The sequence below is a fragment of the Erinaceus europaeus genome, chromosome 19 (assembly GCF_950295315.1).
Source record: "Erinaceus europaeus chromosome 19, mEriEur2.1, whole genome shotgun sequence".
Taxonomy (NCBI): Eukaryota; Metazoa; Chordata; class Mammalia; order Eulipotyphla; family Erinaceidae; genus Erinaceus; species Erinaceus europaeus.
Genome location: NC_080180.1, coordinates 59,219,341 through 59,240,678, shown reverse-complemented (window position 1 = coordinate 59,240,678; position 21,338 = coordinate 59,219,341). Strand labels below are relative to the sequence as shown.

Genomic DNA, 21,338 nt, shown 5'->3' with positions numbered 1-21,338 from the left:
TTACAATAATAGTAAGCTATCTATTCTTACATGCAATTGCACACACGTTTACTGTACTTGTATATGCCAGGGACCATGTACAATGACTCATTGTACACTACATTCTGTTATCAGTTCCTTTTTAATAGTTTATTTATTAATTCATTCATTGAATAGAGACAGAGAATTCCAGAGGGAAAGGGGAATATAGAGATGAAATGAGAAACACTTTTGAAAGCTGTTTCCCCATGCAGGTAGGGACTGGGGACTTGAACCTGGGTCCTTGCATGTTTTAGCATGTGCACTCAACCAGGAGTACCACTGCCTGGCCCCTATTAGCAATTTCATTACATACACTCTCTTACTTTACAAAGAACCTAAGGGCTCTTGGGATTTAATGTCCCCTGGTTTGATGTGGCATGATTATAAGATTTTCAAGAATTCAGAGCTGGTTCTTGCCTCCTTGTAACAATGAATGTGACTTGTTCGGTTGTACAAACTACCTATGTTTGCAAATGGGCTGCTTGATAAACGGTCCTCTGATGTCTGTAATGATTCCACTCACACCCATGTGATTTCTGCCAGGCTTCCTGAGTAGAGAAGAATGAGGTATAATTGTACTTGGTGCCTTCCTGCCCAGGAGGCTGAGACCAATGTCATTCAGGCAGGAGAAATGCATGAGGCTAAGAATGATTCATTTTTTCAACCTCTTTAAAATTTTTATTATATGTTTTTATTTAATTATATAGTATAGGATAGAGATCCAGATAAATTGAGAGGGGAGGAGGAGGTAGAGAGGGAATGAGACAGAGAGCCGCCTGCAGCCCTGCTTTACCATTTATGAAGTTTTCCCCCTGCAGGTGGGACCAGGGGCTTGTGCACTGTAATGTGTGCATAACCAGGTGTGTCACCTCCTACCCCACCCTTTAACTTCTTTCTTTCCTTTATTTCTTTTTTTTATTTTTTTTATGTTGTATCAGGGTATTTACCACTCCTGGTTAACATTTTTGGGTAGACAGAGACAGACGCAGAGAGGGAACGACACCACTGCAGCTCTGAAGCCCCCACCAGTGCAGCAGAGGCCAGGCTGCAGCCATTAGTGTGACAAAGCAGGCATGCCCCCCCAGGTGAGCTACCTGCCCATCCAGCACCTTGTCTTGTGTTCAAGGGCACCAGTCATATCCCTAATCACCAACATGGTTTTGTCTGAAGGTAGCTGGAAGTTTCCTGCCATTGTCTAAAATGAAGCTCTACTTTCTCTCTGTTAACAACAAAACAGATCAAAAACAAATAAACAAGCATTATTCCAAGCACAGACTCTTGTCAGAATATGAAGCATTTCTCTTTCCAAAGCCTAGAGACCTCTAATTCCACTATGCATTCATTTAAACAATATGTATTTTTACAGCTACCACTCCAGTGACTCTTTTGTTCTAGGACTTAGACACAATCACCCAGTGGTCTAAAAAGGCCCAGTGCTTTTCCCACTTGCAGATATGTGTGGCTACCACAAAATATAGCAGATTCTAAAAACAAAATTTCTGGAAGTAAAAACCCAGCTGGCCAACATTCAGAAACACACATAGTACCAAGGTAAGCATGCTGGTGTATCCCTAGGAAGTGACCTCACCCATCAGAATGACAAAGCACTTGCAGAGCAAATATTGGGTCTATGGCTTCTGGCTGGCGATTAGTATGGTCATTCTGAAGAGCGAACTCTTAGGCTCTAGTGAAATGGATACCAGAAACACCTCACAACCTATTCTATTTATAGGTGAATATATTAGAGAATTCCCCCATACTTGCATTCCTGGAAATACATCTAAGAACGTTTAGACTAATTTCTACTTAGAACTAGATACTCTCCTCACCTATTTCCTATTTCACTTCTCTCGATCACTCCAAGGCTAACTTTGTCAAGGAAAAGTAAGGACTACAAAAATTGGATAAGGACAAGAGACAGAAAACATTAATGATGACTCTTTGGTTACTAACAGGCCAACCCATCACCTGGGGCCTATTTAGGGAGTCCTGGGATTCCCACACAGATATGATGGGCCTAGACCTCTAACGCATCCTTCTCTCCACTGTCATTGATCATCTCCACCAGAAAAAACATAATGGACCCCTTTGTGGGCTCCTACAGGACCTTGCCTTCAATGTGGATTAACAATGGTAGGGACTGCCCCCTCCTCTGAAGGGAGATTGGGCAACATATTCTACCAGGAAAATGGGTCCTGAAATTAGTGCAGCCTGGAATGTTCCTAGCCATGAGCTCAGACCTACAAGGATACAGAGGCTACATAGGCCCCAGATCGAATTGATGGGGTTTACAGTTAACACTATTTATAGACTTTCCACATGTTTAGGAGCTACTGTCTTCTCTAACCCAGCTTTCTAGTCTTATTTTTCAACTGAGACACCATCTCCCCAGACAATACCTTGGGGTCCACCTGCATGTTAGCTGTCAGACTCAGGCAAAAACTAGTAAAGTCATGGTTTCTTGGAATATACCTAAAATAGACCTACTAACTTTTTCCAAAATGGAGACTCCCAAATATTCATCTGAAATATTATTGCCTTTAGATTCATGATTAATCAACAATTTGCTCTGCTTTGTATCTTAACTTTTTCCAGCCACCAGGTTCCAGATGCTACTATGATGCCAAGCTGACTTCCCTGGGCAGATGACCCTACCATGTGTCCTGGAGCCCTGCCTCCCCAGATCTCTGTCCCACTAGGGAAAGAGAGAGACAGGCTGGGAGTATGGATCGACCTGTCAACACCCATGTTCATCAGGGAAGCAATTATAGAAGCCAGACCTTCTACCTTCTGCATCCCATAATGATTCTGGGTCCACACTTCTAGAGGGATGCAGAATAGGAAAGCTTCCAAGGGAGAGGATGGGATATGGAGTTATGGTGGTGGGAACTGTATGGAATCATACCCCTTTAATCCTTTGGTGTTGTTAATATTTCCGTTTTATAAATAAAAATAAAAAAAAATAATGACAGTGCCAGGGATGGAGTAAATACACTTTGAATTTCAGATCAGCTAAAAAAAAAAAAAAAAACAACAAATAAATGAGATTTAAACCCAGTATCTTAAAATTTAATAGTTGTTTCTGCATAGTCAAATAAACAAAAAGAAGTGGGTTCAAAAAAAGAATGCTTACACTATTGCTTGAACCAGTACAATATCAGAAATAACATAAAAGCCAGTCGGGGAACAGACAAACAGTTGTCTTTTCAGTTTAACAGCTATTAAAGGAATAGGCTAGATCACAGAGATCAATACAGGTCTCATTTAATTGAAGCCAGTAAAGCCAATGTGATATCATTTTGTAAATCTGATGAATTAATATATGTGACTCTTAGTCTTAGCCAGTTAGCTATTCTTAGTAAAAAAAAAAAAAAAAAGAAAGAAAAAACTGGTAACCTTGCTTCTTACCCAAACTGTACCCAATATCAGAACACAGTTCAATTCCCCTGGACCACTGCAGCCCATAGCAATTCCTTTTCGCCTCTCCAACATATTAGTGAATTCCTAGCAAGTGACATGTCAAACTCACAGGCTCATTATGGTAACTAACAGCAGTTCCTCTCACAGAATGTCTAATGTAGGAGGCTAGGCAGTGGCACACGTGTGAACACACACATTATTAACATGTGCAAGGACCCAGGCTCAAGCCTCCTGTCCCACCTGCAGTGGGAAGAAACAGTGTGGTGAAGCAGTACTACAGGTGAGTCCTTCTCTTTCTCCCTCCCTCTCAACTCCTCTCTTTCCTATCAAATAAAAGGAAAAAAAATGACCACAAGGAGCAGTGGATTTGTCCTGCAGTTACTAAGCCCCAGCCATGATGATGATCCTGATGGCAAGAAAATAACAAATGAACAGGGTGGGGGAGATAGAGGAGTCATTATGCAAAAACAAAAAATGAACAAACAAACAACAATGACAAAACTCTCATGCCCCGATCCACCATAAGCCAAAGCTGAGTGGCAATGTGGTAATCAACCAGCCAACCAACCAATCAATCATCCCCATATGCCAAGAAAGAACAAACAAAAAGGAAGTTCTAGACAGGCATAAAGAACTCTACAGAAGCCGTAATTCCTTGCTCTCGGCCACTCTTTTCCTGCACGAGGGGGTGATGAGTCTTAACACCTGTAGGTGAGGAGCCCAAAGGGAGAATCCAGAGTACCCCTGACCACTGCCTGAATGTGCTCTCTCTGCCCTCTGTCTTCTGTTGCATTTCTGAGTAAACCTTCTCAGAGCTTTGGCAGATGAGTGTCTTCAAGTTATTTATAATGACCGGCCAAAGATGTGGCAGCACACACACACACACACACACACACACACACACACACACACACACACACACACCTAGACAGGGTGGGTGAATCAGGTCTGTAGTCTGATCAGAAAGACAGTAACAGGAATTCCTGAAGTGAATCTGCTTCAAACAAAGCAGACTTCTGTCTTTTTGTCTTTGTCCAGTGGCTCCAACCCCTGGCTCTCACCCAGAGGCTGGCTTCTGATGGTACTTCTTCTTTTTTTTTTTTAAATATATTTTTTTATTTTTTAAAAATTTATTTATTTATTTTCTCTTTTGTTGCCCTTGTTGTTTCTGTTGTTGTTGTGGTTATTGTTGTTGTTGTTATTGATGTCATTGTTAGGTAGGACAGAGAGAAATGGAGGGAGAAGGGGAAGACAGAAAGGGGAAGAGAAAGAGAGACACCTGCAGACCTGCTTCACCACCTGTGAAGCGACTCCCCCCCACAGATGGGGAGCTGGGGGCTCGAACTGGGATACTTATGCCAGTCCTTGTGCTTCGCGCCACGTGTGCTTAACCTGCTGCGCTACAGGCCGACTCCCTGATGGTACTTCTTTGAGAATCATTTTGATCATTTCCCTCTTGCAGGTGGGGTCTGGAGGCTTGAAACCGGGCCTTCCCCATGGTAGTGTCTGCTCTATCCAGTGACCCACCACCTGATCTCCTCTCCCTTTCTTTTAAAAGATAAAAAAATAAACAAATCCTGGGCTAGAGTGATAGCTTGCCTGGTAAGGTGCATACCTTACATCTACAAAGCTAAGCTTCCTGCACTGGCACCAAACGGGAGGTGGCCTAGTACAGGGGGAAGATCTAAGGTATGTGCAGGAGCTCTCAGTCTCCACTGAATGAAAAAGCAGCCCAGGAAGGAGCTGTGAAATCACAAACCGATGTGGCCCCAGCAGCACAGTCAGTCAACCAACGAACCAATCAATCAACAAACGGTGAAAAGAAATCCGCAAATTATTCACCAAATACATTTCCAATTTCTCCTCCAGTTACAATGTTAGCAATAATATGCAGAATCCCATTCAAATGAGGCTGGCAGGCTAGAAAGAACAGAAGGGAAAACTCGAAGCAGAATTTGGACTGGAGTTGGCATACTACATCAGTAAAAGACTCTGGGGTGTGTGTGGGGGTGGGGTGGGGTTCAGGACCTGAAACTTGATGACAGAGGAGGACTTAGTGGGGTTGTATTGTTATGTGGAAGTGCTATGCATGTACGAACTATTTTATTTTATTGTTGACTTTAAAGCATTAATCAACTAATAAAGAATTTTTTTTTAAAAAAGAAAGATTAGGTCAGCAAGATTTTTAGAGTCCATTCCTAGACATCTGACCAAAATGAACCCACATGGGTGTTATGTCATAGTATGTGCATATGTAATGGTGATTCACTGCTCTATGTGGAAATAAATAAATAAATAAATAAATAAATAAATAAAGTATGAGCTTTGTGCAATACAGGGCACCCAAGGCAGACCCCCGCCTTGATTTATGAAGTCCTAGGGCCCTGCCTAAAATAAGCTAGCACCAACCTCACCTTGCAGATCAGTCATGCTGGCTGAGAATTTCTGTCTGTCTCCAGGCCTTCTAAGATCACGTGCTTTACTTTTCCTCACCCAACACTGCAGTCCCTCCACTGGGTCATTTTTCCATTCCTTTTTTAGTCCATTAGAGATGCCAATGTAAAAATTTCCCCACTGGGACTGAGAAATTACTGTTGTACAGAAACATTTGATATCAACCAAAGGTGTGTGATGTGGCTGAGATGTTCATGTCAGGCCTCCAGATTTCCTCGTGTATTTCCTGCAAAGCTATGACAGTACTCCACCCAAGAGTGAACATGCCAGGAGATGTGAAATGGTGTCGAGCAGAGGACTTGAGCTTTTCAAGAGCAGGAAAGACATACAGACACAGAGGGAGCAGCCAGGCAAGTGACCAGAGTCCACAGAAGCAGGGCAGTGACTAAAAGCAAGGAGGAGCCAGGCCAGCAAGCGGCAGCTCCCCAGGGTACCCTGGGATTTTTTCCCAGGGACAGGGAGCAGACCCCTGCTTCCCAGTGCGGTTCTGCTTTGTGGGGCTCTCATGCTTAACTTTAATTAACATATTCTTGCTGCCAACACCTGAGAGCAGGCCCTTCCTCCTTCCTTTTATGGCTTAGGGTTTTAGATTCAATTATGAGGAAATGAATCAAGTAACATGACTGTAGGCAGGGCCCTTTAAATGTCAGCAGAGTAGTAGTTGTTTTTTTTTTTTTTTTCTGCCTCCAGGGTTATCACAGGGGCTCTGTGCCAGCACTATGAATTCATTGCTCCCAGTGGCCATTTTTTTTCCTTTTCTAATTTTTTATTGATAGAACAGAGAGAAATGGAGCGAGTATGGGGAGATAGAGAAAGGGAGAGAGAGATAGATACCTGTAGACCTGCTTCACCACTCATGAAGGGGGCCCTGTGCAGGTGGGGAGCAGAAGCGGGGGTCAAATGGTCCCTTGCCTTCAGGAATATGTGCGCTTAACGACCGCACCACCACTGGGCCCGTAGAACAGAGATCTGAAGGTTCTTCTCAAAGCATCTGTGTTATCCCATCCTTGTGCAGCGGCAGGGAGGGTTGCAAGATACTTTGGAGAAGGAGGTTATGACCCAGAGACCCTGCAGCTCAGGGAAACGTCTCCTCCTGGCTCCAATTTGAAAAGGCTTTGCTAGGGCTCAGCAAAGCCTTTTATGTGCATGGGCAGAACTCCCTAGGCGCACACAGGAAAACAGTGCTTTCTGGGCACAAGAGACACCATGTCCCGAACCCTTGAACTCGAGTCTAAACAAGCTAATGAGACCTAGCAACCCTCCTATGCACAGCATTTCAGGAGCTGTGGAAGCCATGAACTACTACACCTCTAGTTCCCCTGCAAGACCTGCACGGACACCTTAACATGAACGTGAAAGAAGGGAAGCAGCAGCGGCGTGGGTACCTTCTCATGCAGTCCAGCGCCCGGATGAAGAAGTCCTTGTGAAGCTGGTGTTCGTCTCGCAGGATGGAGCACTGCTCGAGCGTTACCGACATGGATGTCCTGTCTTTGGCACTTTTACAACAGGTGAAACGAATACCGTTCAGTTTGCGACAGATCTGTAGAAACAGCCATACAGACAGTTTTGGGGGTATGTCCGTAGCTTCCTCCCAAGGCCCAGGTGCCTGAAGACATTTCTTATCAAAACCAACCCAAGTCAGATTAGTTTAGAACCATCGGCAGATTGCCTCTGTCCAACCGAATGTAAACACCTTTGGGGTGGGGCCAGGTGGTGGCGCACCTGGCTGAGTGACTGAGCGCACACATCACAGTGCGCAAGGACCCAGGTTCAAGCCTCTGGTCCCCCACCTGCAGGGGGAAAGCTTCACAAGTGGTGAATCAGGGCTGCAGGTGTCTCTCTATTTCCCTCTCTATATTCCCCTTTCTTCTCAATTTCTGTCTATAAAAAACAGTTAATTAAAAAACACCTTTGCCGCTTGGTTTCAAAAGCTAGTGGACAAGCTTGAGTTGCTTTGGCTCTTTGTAGGTCAAGTGTGTGTGTGGGGTGTTGAGCCCTACGAGATGAGATCTGCCCAGCAGAGACAGCAAAGCTCCCTAAGGGGAACAGGCGGCAGAGATGGTAATAATCAGAGCTCAGGAGAGGTACCTTCAGTATCATGGGGGCCAGGAGATTTCCAGTTCCTGGGTCACACACTGGACTTGAATCCTAAAGAGCTAATATCTTTTTTTTATAAGATATTTTTGTTTATTTTATTTTAATCAGAGAGATACAGAGAGAAAGATACAAAGAGGATTAATAGAGCACTTCTCAGCTCTGGTTTATTGTGGTACTGGGGAATACAACCTGGGAACTTGAAGCCTCAGGCCTGAAATTCTTTTGCATAACCATTATGCTGTATCCCCAGCCGGAGCTAATATCTTTTTTAGTTTCCATCTAAAAAAAAAAAACATTTGCTAGACTTCTTTACATGACAGAGGCTTCAGTCATCCATCCCCACAGGTAGCAGAGCAACAGATAAGGCAGACACTGACAAACAAGCCCCATCACGACACTGGAAATGGCCACTGATCAGTGAACACTCCCAACTATCCAGCCCGAAAGCCAGTAGATCTCACCTACATTTTTGTTTAACTGGATATGAGCTTTGGAGGAAGGATGATTACTCTCACTCTACAGTGGAGGACATTGAGGTTTAGAGAGGTTAAGTCATGTGTCTACAACACAGAAGAGTCAGCAAGCCAACATATGGACACCTAACAAGGACCAAGTCTAGAAGATCCTCTAAGTAGCAAGAATCTCTTGTCTTCTTGCCTTGTGGTTAAGAGGTAAATTCTATATCTTATGCTCCCTGACCCAATGGTAGGTTTCTGATAGGAAAATGCTAGTGATTGACTTTAGCATCAGTAATGTTCATTAGGATGTCCTTAAAATAAATCTTATGAGACATCAGTTAGACCTGACGCACTACCCACTACCACGGAGGTCTTGGCTGTTCTCTTCCTTGAAGAGAGGATTTAATAATATACTTTATCAAGAGTTTTTTGGCCATGTCTCAACTGTGATTTTGATATTTAAATGAAGACTTAGAACTCCTTGTTAGGCCTCTGATGTTTTCTTACTATATCTGTCATATGTAACTAGAAAAACACGGGAGCATGATTTCACCAAATTCATCTTTCTTTTCATTCAGAACATTCCAATCCATTTCAGGTAAATGGCAGTTCAATATATACAATATAAAATAGCATACACTTGACTAAATCACAAAGTAAACTATACACCTCAGTTGACATTCACATTTTTTTTTAAATAAATAGCATTCAATATACTTGGAAATCATCTTGTGAGTAGCATGTGCAACTCATCTGCTACAGATATTTAGTGTTCTAAATATAAAACTCCTGGAAGGCAGGTGATGCTGTGCCCATCAGGCATGGTGTCTGTCTGTCCATACATCTTCAGAACCATGTGCACTTAATTTAAGATACTTGTTTGGCATTTGGTCTCTCTAAACTTTCATTCCTTTAACATTTCAAAGATTAACTCATTTATTTTCCACAGGGGGCTGGGTAGGGAGGAGAGGAGACCACTACTCTGGTACCCACAGTACCAGGGATCGAACCCAAGGCCTCATGCACACAAGTCCTGCCCTCTACTGCTGAGTAGCCTCCCTGGTCACTTCTTTTATTTCTTCATATCCAATAAAGAAGAAATCAAATAGCTTTATATTTTTCTTTCTTTTAAAATCAATCAATTAATTCTTTTACTTTTATTGCTACCCGGGTTATTCCTGGGGATTAGTGCCTGCACTTTTAAAAAGAAATTGATATAATGGGGAATAATTGAACAAGGAGGGGGAGATACAGAGACAGAGAGAGAGATAGAGAGACTTGCAGACCTGCTTCACTGCTCATGTAGCTCCCCCCTCAATGCAGGCGGGGACCAGGAGTCTGGACCTGGGGCCTTGAGCAGGACAATGTGTGAGCTCAACCAGGTGTGCCACTGCCTGGCCTCAGTATTTTTCAACAAAGATGTGAAACGTCAACAAAAGCAACCTTTCATTAATAGAATTAAGGAAAAAAAATAATAAAATGGAGCCAGAGAGGAAAGCTTTTAGGAAAATGCCAGTTTTTTTTTTTTTTGTGTGTGTGTGTATAATCCTTCATTTTGAAATTATCATCAGGGGCAGGAAAAATAGCTCACCTGGTGGGGGACATGTCTTTTCACGTTCAAGCTCCATCACACGTGCCAGTTCTGTGCGTGCGTGTGTGTGTGTGTGTGTGTGTGTGTGTGTGTGTGTGTATGTGTGTGTGTGTGTGTTTGTGTGTGTGTGGAGTGGGGGAGGCAGGCTCTGATTCTGTTGTGTCTCCTCCTCTAATTCTCTATGTGAAAATAAAAACATAAGCCAAACTGGCCCGGAGGTGAAATCATGCATGCACAAAGCTTCAAAGATGTCAAAAAAAAAGGGAGAGGGAGGTAATTATCAAGGTCTTCAGTTTATAAAGAGGATACTGGAACTATGGTATCAGCTTATAAAAATGCTAATAAAGCCAATGTTTGTACAAAATACTGAATTTCCAGGCTGGGTGCTGTGTGTTTATCAAGGCAGCAACCAGCCATTCACTGGCTCTGTCAGTCATGCTGGGCTGGTATATACACTGCAAGGAATATTTCCTTTAACTATGGGCTTTACTGCGTTTCCATTTTGTTTTCTTCTCTTCTCTTCTCTTCCTTTTTTTTTTTTTTTTTTGCCTCCAGGGTTATTTCTGTGGCTCTGCACTACAAATTCATTGTTCCTGGAGGCTATTTTTCCCCTTTTGTTGCCCTTGTTGTTATTATTGTTGGATAGGATAGAGAGAAATGGAGAGAGGAGGGGAAGACAGAGAGGGGGAAGAGAAAGACAAACACCTGCAGACCTGTGTCACCACTCGCAAAGTTCTCCCCCTGCAGGTGGGGAACCAGGGGCTCAAACTGGGATCCATGTGCTTATAACCCGCTGTGCTACCACCTACCCTACTTGCTTTAATGTTTTTTTAAATGTAAAGTTTTTTTTAAGTATTATCTTTATTTATTTATTGGATAGAGGCAGCCAGAAACTGAGAGGAATGGGAAGACAGGAAGAGAGACAGAGACACCTGCTGTATGGCTTCTCCACTCACTGTAAGCTTTCCCCTTGCAGGTGGGGACTGGAGGCTTGAACCCAGAAACTTGCTCATTGTAACATGTGTGCTCAGCAAGGAGCCACAACCAAGCCCCTGGATCTGCACATACTGGAGTGGTGCTCTGTTTTCTCTCTTTCTCTTAGGAAACTTTCTCCTTCATGTGAAATAATTTTTTTTTTTAAATAGAATGCCATCTAAGCTAGGCCACGCCACAATCACACATTCATGTCTCTGGGTAGTCAGATAGCTTTGGTAAATCACAACCACTTGTAGGCCCTTAACTTATTAGTGAATTAGCAAAAATAACTCATGGCCTATCTTGGTGGAATTTTTGTGGGATATTACAATCCAGACTCTTCTTGGAAGACAAGGAACAGACACACTGGGGAAAAGACTATTAAAAACAACAGCCTTCACTAAGGCAGCATGATGGTCAGTGAGACCAGCATGAAGTCAGGCTTCAGGCACTATTTCCTGCCGTTGCCCATGAGGTCCATCCCTGGGACTCGAAGGGGTTAGGAAGGGAAGCAGCTTTTTCCCTTCTTGCTCTCGGTCACTTAGTTTATACAGACTCATGGTAAATATCCATCCATTTTTCCCAGAAAGGAATACATGCTGTTGGATTATAACTGCAGTGTTGGCAGGTGAGTGGAAAGGCTCAGTTTCAAGAGCTGTTGATCAAGAATGAATGCAGGGGAGGAGGGGGGTGGACAGTAGTGCAGCGGGTTAAGCGCATGTGGCGCAAAGCACATGGACCAGTGAAAGAATCCCAGTTTAAGCCCCCGGCTCCCCACCTGCAGAGGGGTTGCTTCACAAGCAGTGAAACAGGTCAGCAGGTGTCTATCTTTCTCTCCCCCTCTCTGTCTTCCCCTCCTCTCTCCATTTCTCTCTGTCCTATCCAACAATGACAACAATAATAATAAATACAAGAAGGGCAACCGTTGTATTCAGTGTATTCATAGTGCAGGTACTGAGCCCCAATATTAACCCTGGAGTCAAAAAAAAATGAATGAATGCAGGGGCTGGGTGTACACATAGTACTAAGCACAAGGGCCTGTGCAAGGATCCAGGTTCAAACCCCCGGCTCCCCACCTGCAGTGGGGGCACTTCACAAGTGGTGAAGAAGGTCTGTAGTGTCTCTTTCTCTCTTCCTTTCTATCTCTACTTCCCCTCTAATTTCTCTGTGTCTATCCAAAAAAAGAAAAAAAAGAAAAAATGGCAGCAGGTGCACTGGATTTGTAGTAGCAGCACCAAGTCCCAGCAATAACCTTGGAGGGTGGGGTAGTGGGGAATGAACGGATTATGCTAGATGCTTGTGAGATGCTTGTGCATCCCAAAGTCCAGAAGCCATGCTGAACAATAACTACAAGCCTGCATTCACCACATACATCCTTGTCTGTGCTTGTTCTGAAAGAAAGAGAGAAAGAAAGAAAGAAAGAAAGAAAGAAAGAAAGAAAGAAACGAAAGATCTTCTCCTAATGAAAGCGTCTGTGTGTCTGAATATGTAAATTTACTTGACCTGTTCTTGACTAGCTTCCAAACAAGAGCTTGCTTCCTCCTTGTTGTGGAAGGAAACCTGGATGGGAACACAGGCAGAACTTGTGCCCCTGGGGTTCCCTTAACTGCGAGAGAACCATGGAATAATATAGCTCACTGCACTGGGAACCACCCAACAGTCATGCCTCCATGCCAACATCTAAATTAACAAACACATTTGGCTCACGAATTCAACAATCTGTCCAGGAGCTTGCTGAGGCTGGGAGGAGGAGAGAGCCCCATTCTGTTGAAACCATAGGCCCTCTGGAGGAGCCCTTCACAATCCTAACTGATATGGGCCACTGGCTTTGCAACAGACAATGTCAAGAGCATCAAAGACATGTCACTGTAACTGTCCTGTATCAGATGACTCCAGGACCACAGGAAGAGCCAATGGGCAAGCTTCTTTCACATTGAATGAATCTGCTTGTTTGTGTGCAAGCCTTCTGGATAGCATCAGCAAGACTGAGCATTAACTCATGCTCAGATAATGAAAGATGGCATCTGCTAGCCCAAAGGGCAGAGGCTGGATCCTACATAGCAGATGTCCAATCGTGCCTGCTGGTCCCCATGGGGATGGCAAATGAGAAGGGACAGAGGTCAGCTTACCGTTGCAGCCAGCCACATGATCTCAACATTTTTTCTTTTTTTGGCCTGGATATTTTGATGGAGATTTTCTAGCAATCCTTTTAAATCATTTTGTTCTTGAAAATTGGAAATGACTGAAAAAGAAGAAGAAAACAGGGAAAAGGAATTAGTATTCACCCGCTCATGGGTCTTTTATCTACTTAGTTATACATTTGTCATTTTTATATCACCAGGGTTATCTCTGGGGCTTGGTTCCTGCCTCCATGGCTCTCCTCAGTGACTTATTTTCCTTGATAGACAGAGGGTGAGAGACAGAGAGCAATAAGGGGAGGGGGAGAGAGAGAGAGAGAGAGATGACACCACAGAACGGCTGGCTTCACCACTTGTGAAGCTTCCTCCCATTAATACTCCCAGGTGGTGACTGGCACACTTGACCCCACTCCTCATGCGTGGTGAAGTGTGTGTTCTCTTGCCTACCTGCAAATACAATGTTCACAACAACAGACTCCATGTGTGCTGTGAAGTAAGATTGACCAAGGATGGTCACACAGTTTCTACTTTGCTTAGAATTATGCCTCAGTTTCCCCCATATCCCATCAACATCAACTTCCCATCCAATCCATTTTTTTATCAACAAAGGATTTTGTGTGTGTGTGTGTGTGTGTGTGTGTGTGTGATGACAGCTGCTATTTCAGTTCAGTCAAGGTATGAGATAGACAACATACGATATTACAAAAGCTTCTCAGTTTTGGCTGCTGAGAAGTTACCTTCAATCATGAAGAAAAACTCAGACCCCAGGAGCAGGAGAAATCAAAGTTCAGTTAAAACAGGAAGCCACATGTCTACCCCTCACCATCCCTGGGACACTGGGGGGTGGGAGTGGGTGGGAGGGATGGGTCACAGTCTTTTGGTGGTGGGAATGGTGTTTATGTACACTCCTTGCAAAATGTAGACATATAAATCACTAGTTAATTAATATGAGAGGGGGAAAATCAATTGTATGTCTCAAAGTTTTTCAAAACACAAACTGAATCTTTTTAATATATAGGCTGTGTATTTGATATGCGGACTCTCTCAAAAGCCTAGACCAAGTAGATCAGAAGCATACAATAGCACAGCTATATACAAGATACTGGGTACTGTACAGCAAACCATAACAAAAGGACTTTTCAAAGTTAACCCAATTACCAAATAATGTGATGATAACATTAACTATCGATTGCCTTTTTCAACCCTAAGACAGCAGGAACCTCACATCTCCACTATAGAGCCCCTACTTCCCCCAGTCCTGGAACCCTTGGATAGGGGCCACTTTCCCGTATGCCTCTCCCAATCCATATCAAATAATATTGCATCCACCGACCACAACCTAACCAACGCAACGATTGCCACCTCAACATGCTTCAGACTATGTCCAGAGATTTCATGTGTGGAATGACAACCCTTCAACTTCATTACTCGGGTGAGACCTTTCCTTTTATAGTACACTCTAATTTTATCTCAGTTGGTTCACTTTCTAACAAAGTCCCAAAACCTAGATATACACCAGTTTCTGTGAGAGAGAGCTTATGTTCACACGTATCCATAAACTATATACCTGCAAAATATATACCTGAAAGCAGAAGTACACTAGAGTTTGCATTGAGTACCTCCCTAACACTTCCTCTCCACTATTCCAAGCTTTGAGCCCATAATTACTCAATTTGTTTGGCTTCGTATGTTAACTCTCTTTTCAATCACCAGGTTCCAGATGCCACCAGGATGCTGGCCAGGCTTCCCTGGATTGAAGACCCCACCAATGTGTCCTGGAGCTCAGCTTCCCCAGAGACACACCCTACTAGGGAAAGAGAGAGGCAGACTGGGAGTATGGACCGACCAGTCAATGCCCATGTTCAGCGGGGAAGCAATTACAGAAGCCAGACCTTCTACCTTCTGCAACCCTCAATGACCCTGGGTCCATGCTCCCAGAGGGATAGAGAATGGGAAAGCTATCAGGGGAGGGGATGGGATATCGAGAATGGGTGGTGGGAATTGTGTGGAGTTGTACCCCTCCTACCCTATGGTTTTGTTAATTAATCCTTCCTTAAATAAAAAACACACACACACACACACACACACACACACACACAGGAAGCCAGGTTCTAGGAGAGCTAGCTGCCTCAAGCTCAACCAAGCTCAGGCTCAAGGTCAAGCTTGGTGGCACTGACAGCCTGCAGTGTGGGGAGAGGTTCACTATCTGTGCTGTAGAGCATCTCTCACACTCATCACTCCCAGGCCAGGAACACACTCCCCACTGTAAACAAAGTACCTCAGGGCATTGTCAAATATCCCCCGAGGGCAAAGTCGATCCTGGTTGAGAAAAGGTGTTATTAAGGAGCAAAGGTAGAGCTTGGGGGGAGGGACAGCACAGAGGCAACAGTGATTATTTATGTGAGACAATGGACAAGAGAGCAGACAGAGAGCTCAGCTCCGTGCGTATTAGTAACCCGAGCACAGTAGCAGAGTGCATGTCTGTGCTTTCTGTAAGTCCCAAGGCTATGGACACTCAGACACATGTCCCTGAGAGTGGGGGAGGCGGGCTTGAAGAGAAAGATCATTGAAGAATGATGCAAAAATATTTTTTTTGTATATTTTTATTATTGGGTAAAGAGAGAGAGAAAAAAAAACTGAGTGGGGAGGGGGAGAGAGAGAGGGAGAGAGACAGAGAGACACGTGTAGAACTGCTTCACTACTTGTGAAGCTTTCTCCCTGAAGGTGGGGACCAGGGGCTCCAACCTGGGTCCTTGTGCACTTAACCAGGTACCTGGCTCGTAAAAAAAAAAGATGTTTGAGAGAGTTTTGGTGCTAATATAGTAATAAAAATGCACTCTCTGGCTAGATACACATACTGTGGGACGAAGAATTCCCAAGAGATTCATTTCTTTTTATTTATTTATTTTTGAGAAAGAGACAGAGAGAAACATCAGCTCTTGAATGGGACTGAACCTGGGACTTTGAAGTCTCAGGCATGAAAGAACCATTATGCTATCTCCCCCGCCACCTGCCCAAGAGATTTTCTAAATTTTATTTATTTCACATGTGACAGGGATTTTTTTAAGTGAGAGACAGAAGTCAGAGCATCTCTCTGGTATACATGGTGCTCAAGATGTAGCCAGGAGCCTCAGGCATTCAAGGCCTATGCTCACCACGTGAGCTATCTCCTTGACCTTCAAGATCTTTAACTGAGACTCAAAACAGAGACTGTCCAGTTACCACGAAGAAAAAGACATTTCCCTGTCCTCTACTCAGATGATCCAAAGTTGAATTAGATCACAGGATGTGAGAGCAGTAAGCTTTACTTTCAGTGAGCTTCTCACTCTCTAATTTGCACCAAAATGTTTTATTTTTGCATTTTGACCCATATTTAGTTGAATCACTATCCTAGAATCAACACACTTCACAGTTATTATGACGTTATTTCCAAGACATGTTTTATAGTTAACACTTGTTATTTGCAAGGCATGTTTCTGATTACATCTGTGTTATTTCTAAGTCATGCATTGTACTTATTTCTTGCTAGCTAAAACATACATGTTCTATCTAGTTGTTTATCAACGGTTAATAAGCAAAGCAAAAGCACACTATATATTTATTCTGACTTCATCAGAGAAAAACAGTTTATTGTTTCTACCTGGACAGTCTTCTATCAGTCAACAGCAAAGCAATATATATGTCATATATTTTATATTATATATTTAATATATTATATATATTAAAGCATTACATCTGAGTCGTTCTTGATTTTTAGATCCAGAAAAAGTAGAGGAAGTTATCCAAAAGAACCAAACTGGAGGGGCTGGGCAGTGGTACAGCTGGTTGAGAGAGCACAGTACCATGCATAAGGAACCGAGTCTAAGACCTCAGCCTCCACCCGCAGAGGAGAAGTTTCATGAGTGGGGGGGGGAAGCAGTTCTGCAGGTGTCTTTTTCTCTCCCTCCCTACCTCCACTTGCCCCTCCTCAATTTCCCTGTCTTATCAAAATGGAAAAAAAAGAAAGAAGGGAAGAAAGAAAGAAAGAAAGAAAGAAGGGGAGAAAGAAAGAAAGAAAAAAAGGAAGAAAGAGAGAAAAGAAAGAAAAAAACCACAGGGAGCAGTGGACTTGTGCTGGCACCAAGTCTCATCAGGTCCTGAGGAAGCGGTGGTCAACAACAGGTGGCAGGAGGGTTTCCAGTAAAGGTAGCACTTTCTGCATACAGAGAGGGAGCTATACTCGAGGTCAAGGGGAAAATGCCACTGTCCAACGCTCCTGCACTGCCGGTGGGAATGTCAATTGGTCCAACCTCTGTGGAGAACAGTCTGGAGAACTCTCAGAAGGCTTGAAGTGGACCTGCCCTATGGTTCTGCAACTCCTCTCCTGGGGATAGATCCTAAGGAACCCAAAAGTGGAAACATCTGGTAAGTTGTCAATATGGAGATGAGTATGTGTAGAAATTGTAGGGCTCCCCACCTGCAGGAGAGTCGCTTCACAGATGGTGAAGCAGATCTGCAGGTGTCTATCTTTCTCTCCCTCTCTGTCTTCCCCTCCTCTCTCCATTTCTCTCTGTCCTATCCAACAATGATGACATCACTAATAATAACTACAACAATAAAACAACAAGGGCAACAAAAGGGAATAAATAAATAAATATTTAAAAAAGAAGTACTTTAAAAAAAAGAAATTGCAGGGACACTTAGTGAAATTCTTCAGTATACATGACTTTCAAATGTTCCTGGGAGAAATGCAGAGTACAAATTTCACTTTACAAGATGTTCCATTGTGTTCTCTCTCTCTCTCTCTCTCTCTCTCTCTCTCTCTCTCTCACACACATTAGATGCTATGAAATAATACTTACCCTGGCTGCGTATAATATTCCTTGAACATGTTCTATTCCACATTATTATATTGTGACTTCTGATCCCAACCCACCAAACTGATTTGATTGATCACGAGGTCAATAAGGAAACTGCTACAAAGCATTCATCCAGGGCAAAGTTATGTTCAAGACATCTATGTGACTTTTCACAAGATTCAGTATCAGAGGAAGAGACTGTGACAAATAAGAAATAAATAAAACAGGGGGTCGGGCGGTGGCGCAGTGGGTTAAGCGCACGTGGCGCAAAGCGCAGGGACCGGTGTAAGAATCCCGGTTCGAGCCCCCGGCTCCCCACCTGCAGGGGAGTCGCTTCACAGGCGGTGAAGCAGGTCTGCAGGTGTCTATCTTTCTCTCCCCCTCTCTCTCTGTCTTCCCCTCCTCTCTCCATTTCTCTCTGTCCTATCCAACAACAAAGCAACGTCAACAATGGCAATAATAACCACAACGAGGCTGCAACAACTAGGGCAACAAAAAGGGGGAAAAATGGCCTCCAGGAGCGGTGGATTCATGGTGCAGGCACCGAGCCTAGCAATAACCCTGGAGGAGAAAAAAAAAAATCAAAAAAAAAAAGAAAGAAATAAAACACTAGTCTCCCCAGTTTTATGCTAGTCATAGTCCCCAGATCTGTCTGGAATCTTCTCTCCTAGTTGGTTCTGAACAGCAGTGCTCGTATGGACTACAACAAGTCAGCGAGGCTCTAGAACAAATACAGTGATATTTTCAGAATAAGCTGGTTTCATTGTTGGCATGCATATTTTGACATAAGGCATTTCTTATAGAATCTAAGACTTGCAGACCTACACTGAAGAGCTAGCCAGCTACTGCCCAACAGACTAGCAAGACTGTCTACAGAGAGTCAGCACTTTCACCCCACAGCATGCTTTTTTTAAGGAGGAAAAGTCATTTTGAGGTCCTTAAATTTTTATTTTCAATACTTCCTATTTCTGTAATGAAAAGACCTGCTTTATTCAGTGTACATCCTTATCAGTCCAACACTTTAGTTGCTGCCAATCATCTTCAACTGGACAAAAATCCTACAAGCCACAGAATTCCAGTTCTGGTTCTGTCAAGAAGTAGCATCAGTGCTGACTAGTTTATGGATTAGCAGGTGAGAGCTCAAGATATAATGACAGATCTTGACCTATCACCAAATGCCAGGATGCCCACAGACCTCGGATTGGTTTGAAGATTAGAGCCTCCCCAAGGTAAATCTTTCAGATATATATTGTTTTTACCACTCATAGCCGCATTGCTCTAACAATGAACTTAGCAAGGACTGGCGAGGTTCGGGACCAGCACACATGAGCACCATCTTGAAAGTGCAGTTCAACACAGCAATCAGAAGGTGAAAAGGTTGAGCGTGCGCTTCACATCACTTTTTTTTGTTTTGTTTTTAGTATTAAACAAGAGCAAGGAAACATCTAAGTGTTTTTAAGTGCCTAGATAACCTGTTACATATTTGTACCATATGACGTCAGATACAGAAAAATGGAAAGAACATGTGACACGCTTTCTCATGGATATCTACCAAGAGCCATGCTGCACATAACCATGCCAGAGACAGGATAATTCCTACAAGATCACTGCAAACACTATAAACTCAAATGTGTGACAGTTAGACCTTTTTTATACTGGAGACAAATGCTGGGTGGGGAGTGTGTAGAGCAGAATATAAAATTCGGGATATTGATTTTCTCTGAGGGCAGGTTAGGGCTGGGAACCAGAAATAGTGGAAAGGGAGATTTCTACCCCAGCTGGAAATACATATTTCTTGCAGGATTTCTGAAGTTTAGTGATGGGTTTCCTCTAGTATTTGTTATTTTATAATCTGTTCTATTTTGTCTCTTTGGAACTTTCATAAATCTTAGAGAAAGCATCAGACAAAGACTCTAGGAAGATTCATTTTCCGGCCCACCATACCCCTGCTTTGACGTGCAGTCTTAGAGAAGTTGCTTTACCCTCTGTCCCCATTTTCCAAGTGTACTGTGAGAACACTGACCCTGTCATGCTCAATCGACTGGGAGAGGAAAGCAATTAATAAAATGTCTTGGCAGAAGAGGCTACTGGATTAAATTCTGTGTCAACTCTGAAAAACACAGGGAGAAGACAATGGTGGCTCTTAAGAGTTCACAACCTTGGACAGGCTACTTTTTTCAGTTCCTCACAGTATATTTTCTCAAACAAAAGTCAGAATTTATCTAGAAGAGGGAGGGCTCTTTCCTATGCACACACACATATGCAAAGATGCTGACCAGAAACATTTACACACCCTCAGTGTTCTCCCTCCCCCACCCCAAGGGACCAGAAGACCCAAGTTCAGTATCACATTTTAGTTCCCACTTTTTGTTTTGTCAATGGGATTTTTAAAAATAATTTTGTGAGGGTAAATGAATTACAGTACAGTTATTGACACATTGGTACAACTGCTCCTCTCCCTGGGATTTGAGTCTGCACTCTGACCCCATCACGTTCCACGGCTCTAACATTTGTTCCTTTCTCCTATGTCAATGGACTTTCTTCCCTCATAAGTCTGGAATATGACATTGATCAGAGCCAAAGGCAGGGGCTGCCACCAGGCAACAGCAACTAGACCGTGAATGAACAGCTGCCTGAACAGGGAAAGAGGCCAAGGAAGCATTTCCATCTGTTCATGAGCCAGTGACTTCATGTTGCTAGAGAGAGTCCAGGACCAAGTGGCAATGAAACTGCCTTCCCAGCACTGGTTCCATCCATGTTTTACTGGTTGGCAGGTCCCATATTTACCTGGGACCAATCACACTTCTACTTTAAAGTCAATGGCTCTGACACATCCATGGTGCAATCGGGGTTGCTTAGGGACAGGCATGTAGATCTGTCCCCACACTTAGTGACATTGACCCAGGTTTCAGAATGAGGATACAGAAACCCGCAGAAGTCACAACGCTGTAGTTCTTCATGTGAGCCTGGCCTTTCTTCTTTGTCTCCAGCCCAGGTCTCAGGAGTAGAGAGACAGACCATCCCCATTCACCCAGTGTGAATGGCTAATCCACAGACAGGTGAGCATAAATAAAACGAGTCTGATTTAACCTCAGTAAACTTAAGATCACATTGTCCCTGAAGAAAACATTCCATTTAAATCCTTTCCACTTTCATCTGTAAACACAGCAACAATGACACAACTCTTCCCCCTACCACATAAATAAATAACTGTAAATAACCCAGTAAACAACCCAGTAAATAACCCAGTAGTGCACAGCAAGCCACAGGACCAAGTAAGAGACAAATGACAATCAACAGCAATAAAGACAACGGAGGAAGGTCTGCACTGTGAAGTATAAAGAAA

At 43.4% G+C, this 21,338-nt stretch overlaps 1 protein-coding gene across 7 annotated transcripts in view; it reads right to left on the bottom strand.

The window, feature by feature from the left end:
- The window catches only part of INPP4B (inositol polyphosphate-4-phosphatase type II B), a 672,916-nt gene that overhangs the window by 252,006 nt on the left and 399,572 nt on the right, over positions 1–21,338 (bottom strand). For all 7 annotated transcript variants that reach the window (XM_060179039.1, XM_060179034.1, XM_060179038.1 and 4 more), the window contains exons 22-23: positions 13,146–13,258; positions 7,281–7,435 (exon numbers count right to left, since the gene is read on the bottom strand). In XM_060179039.1, the coding sequence (XP_060035022.1) occupies positions 7,281–7,435; positions 13,146–13,258 (268 nt within the window). The remainder of the gene's footprint in view (positions 1–7,280; positions 7,436–13,145; positions 13,259–21,338) is intronic.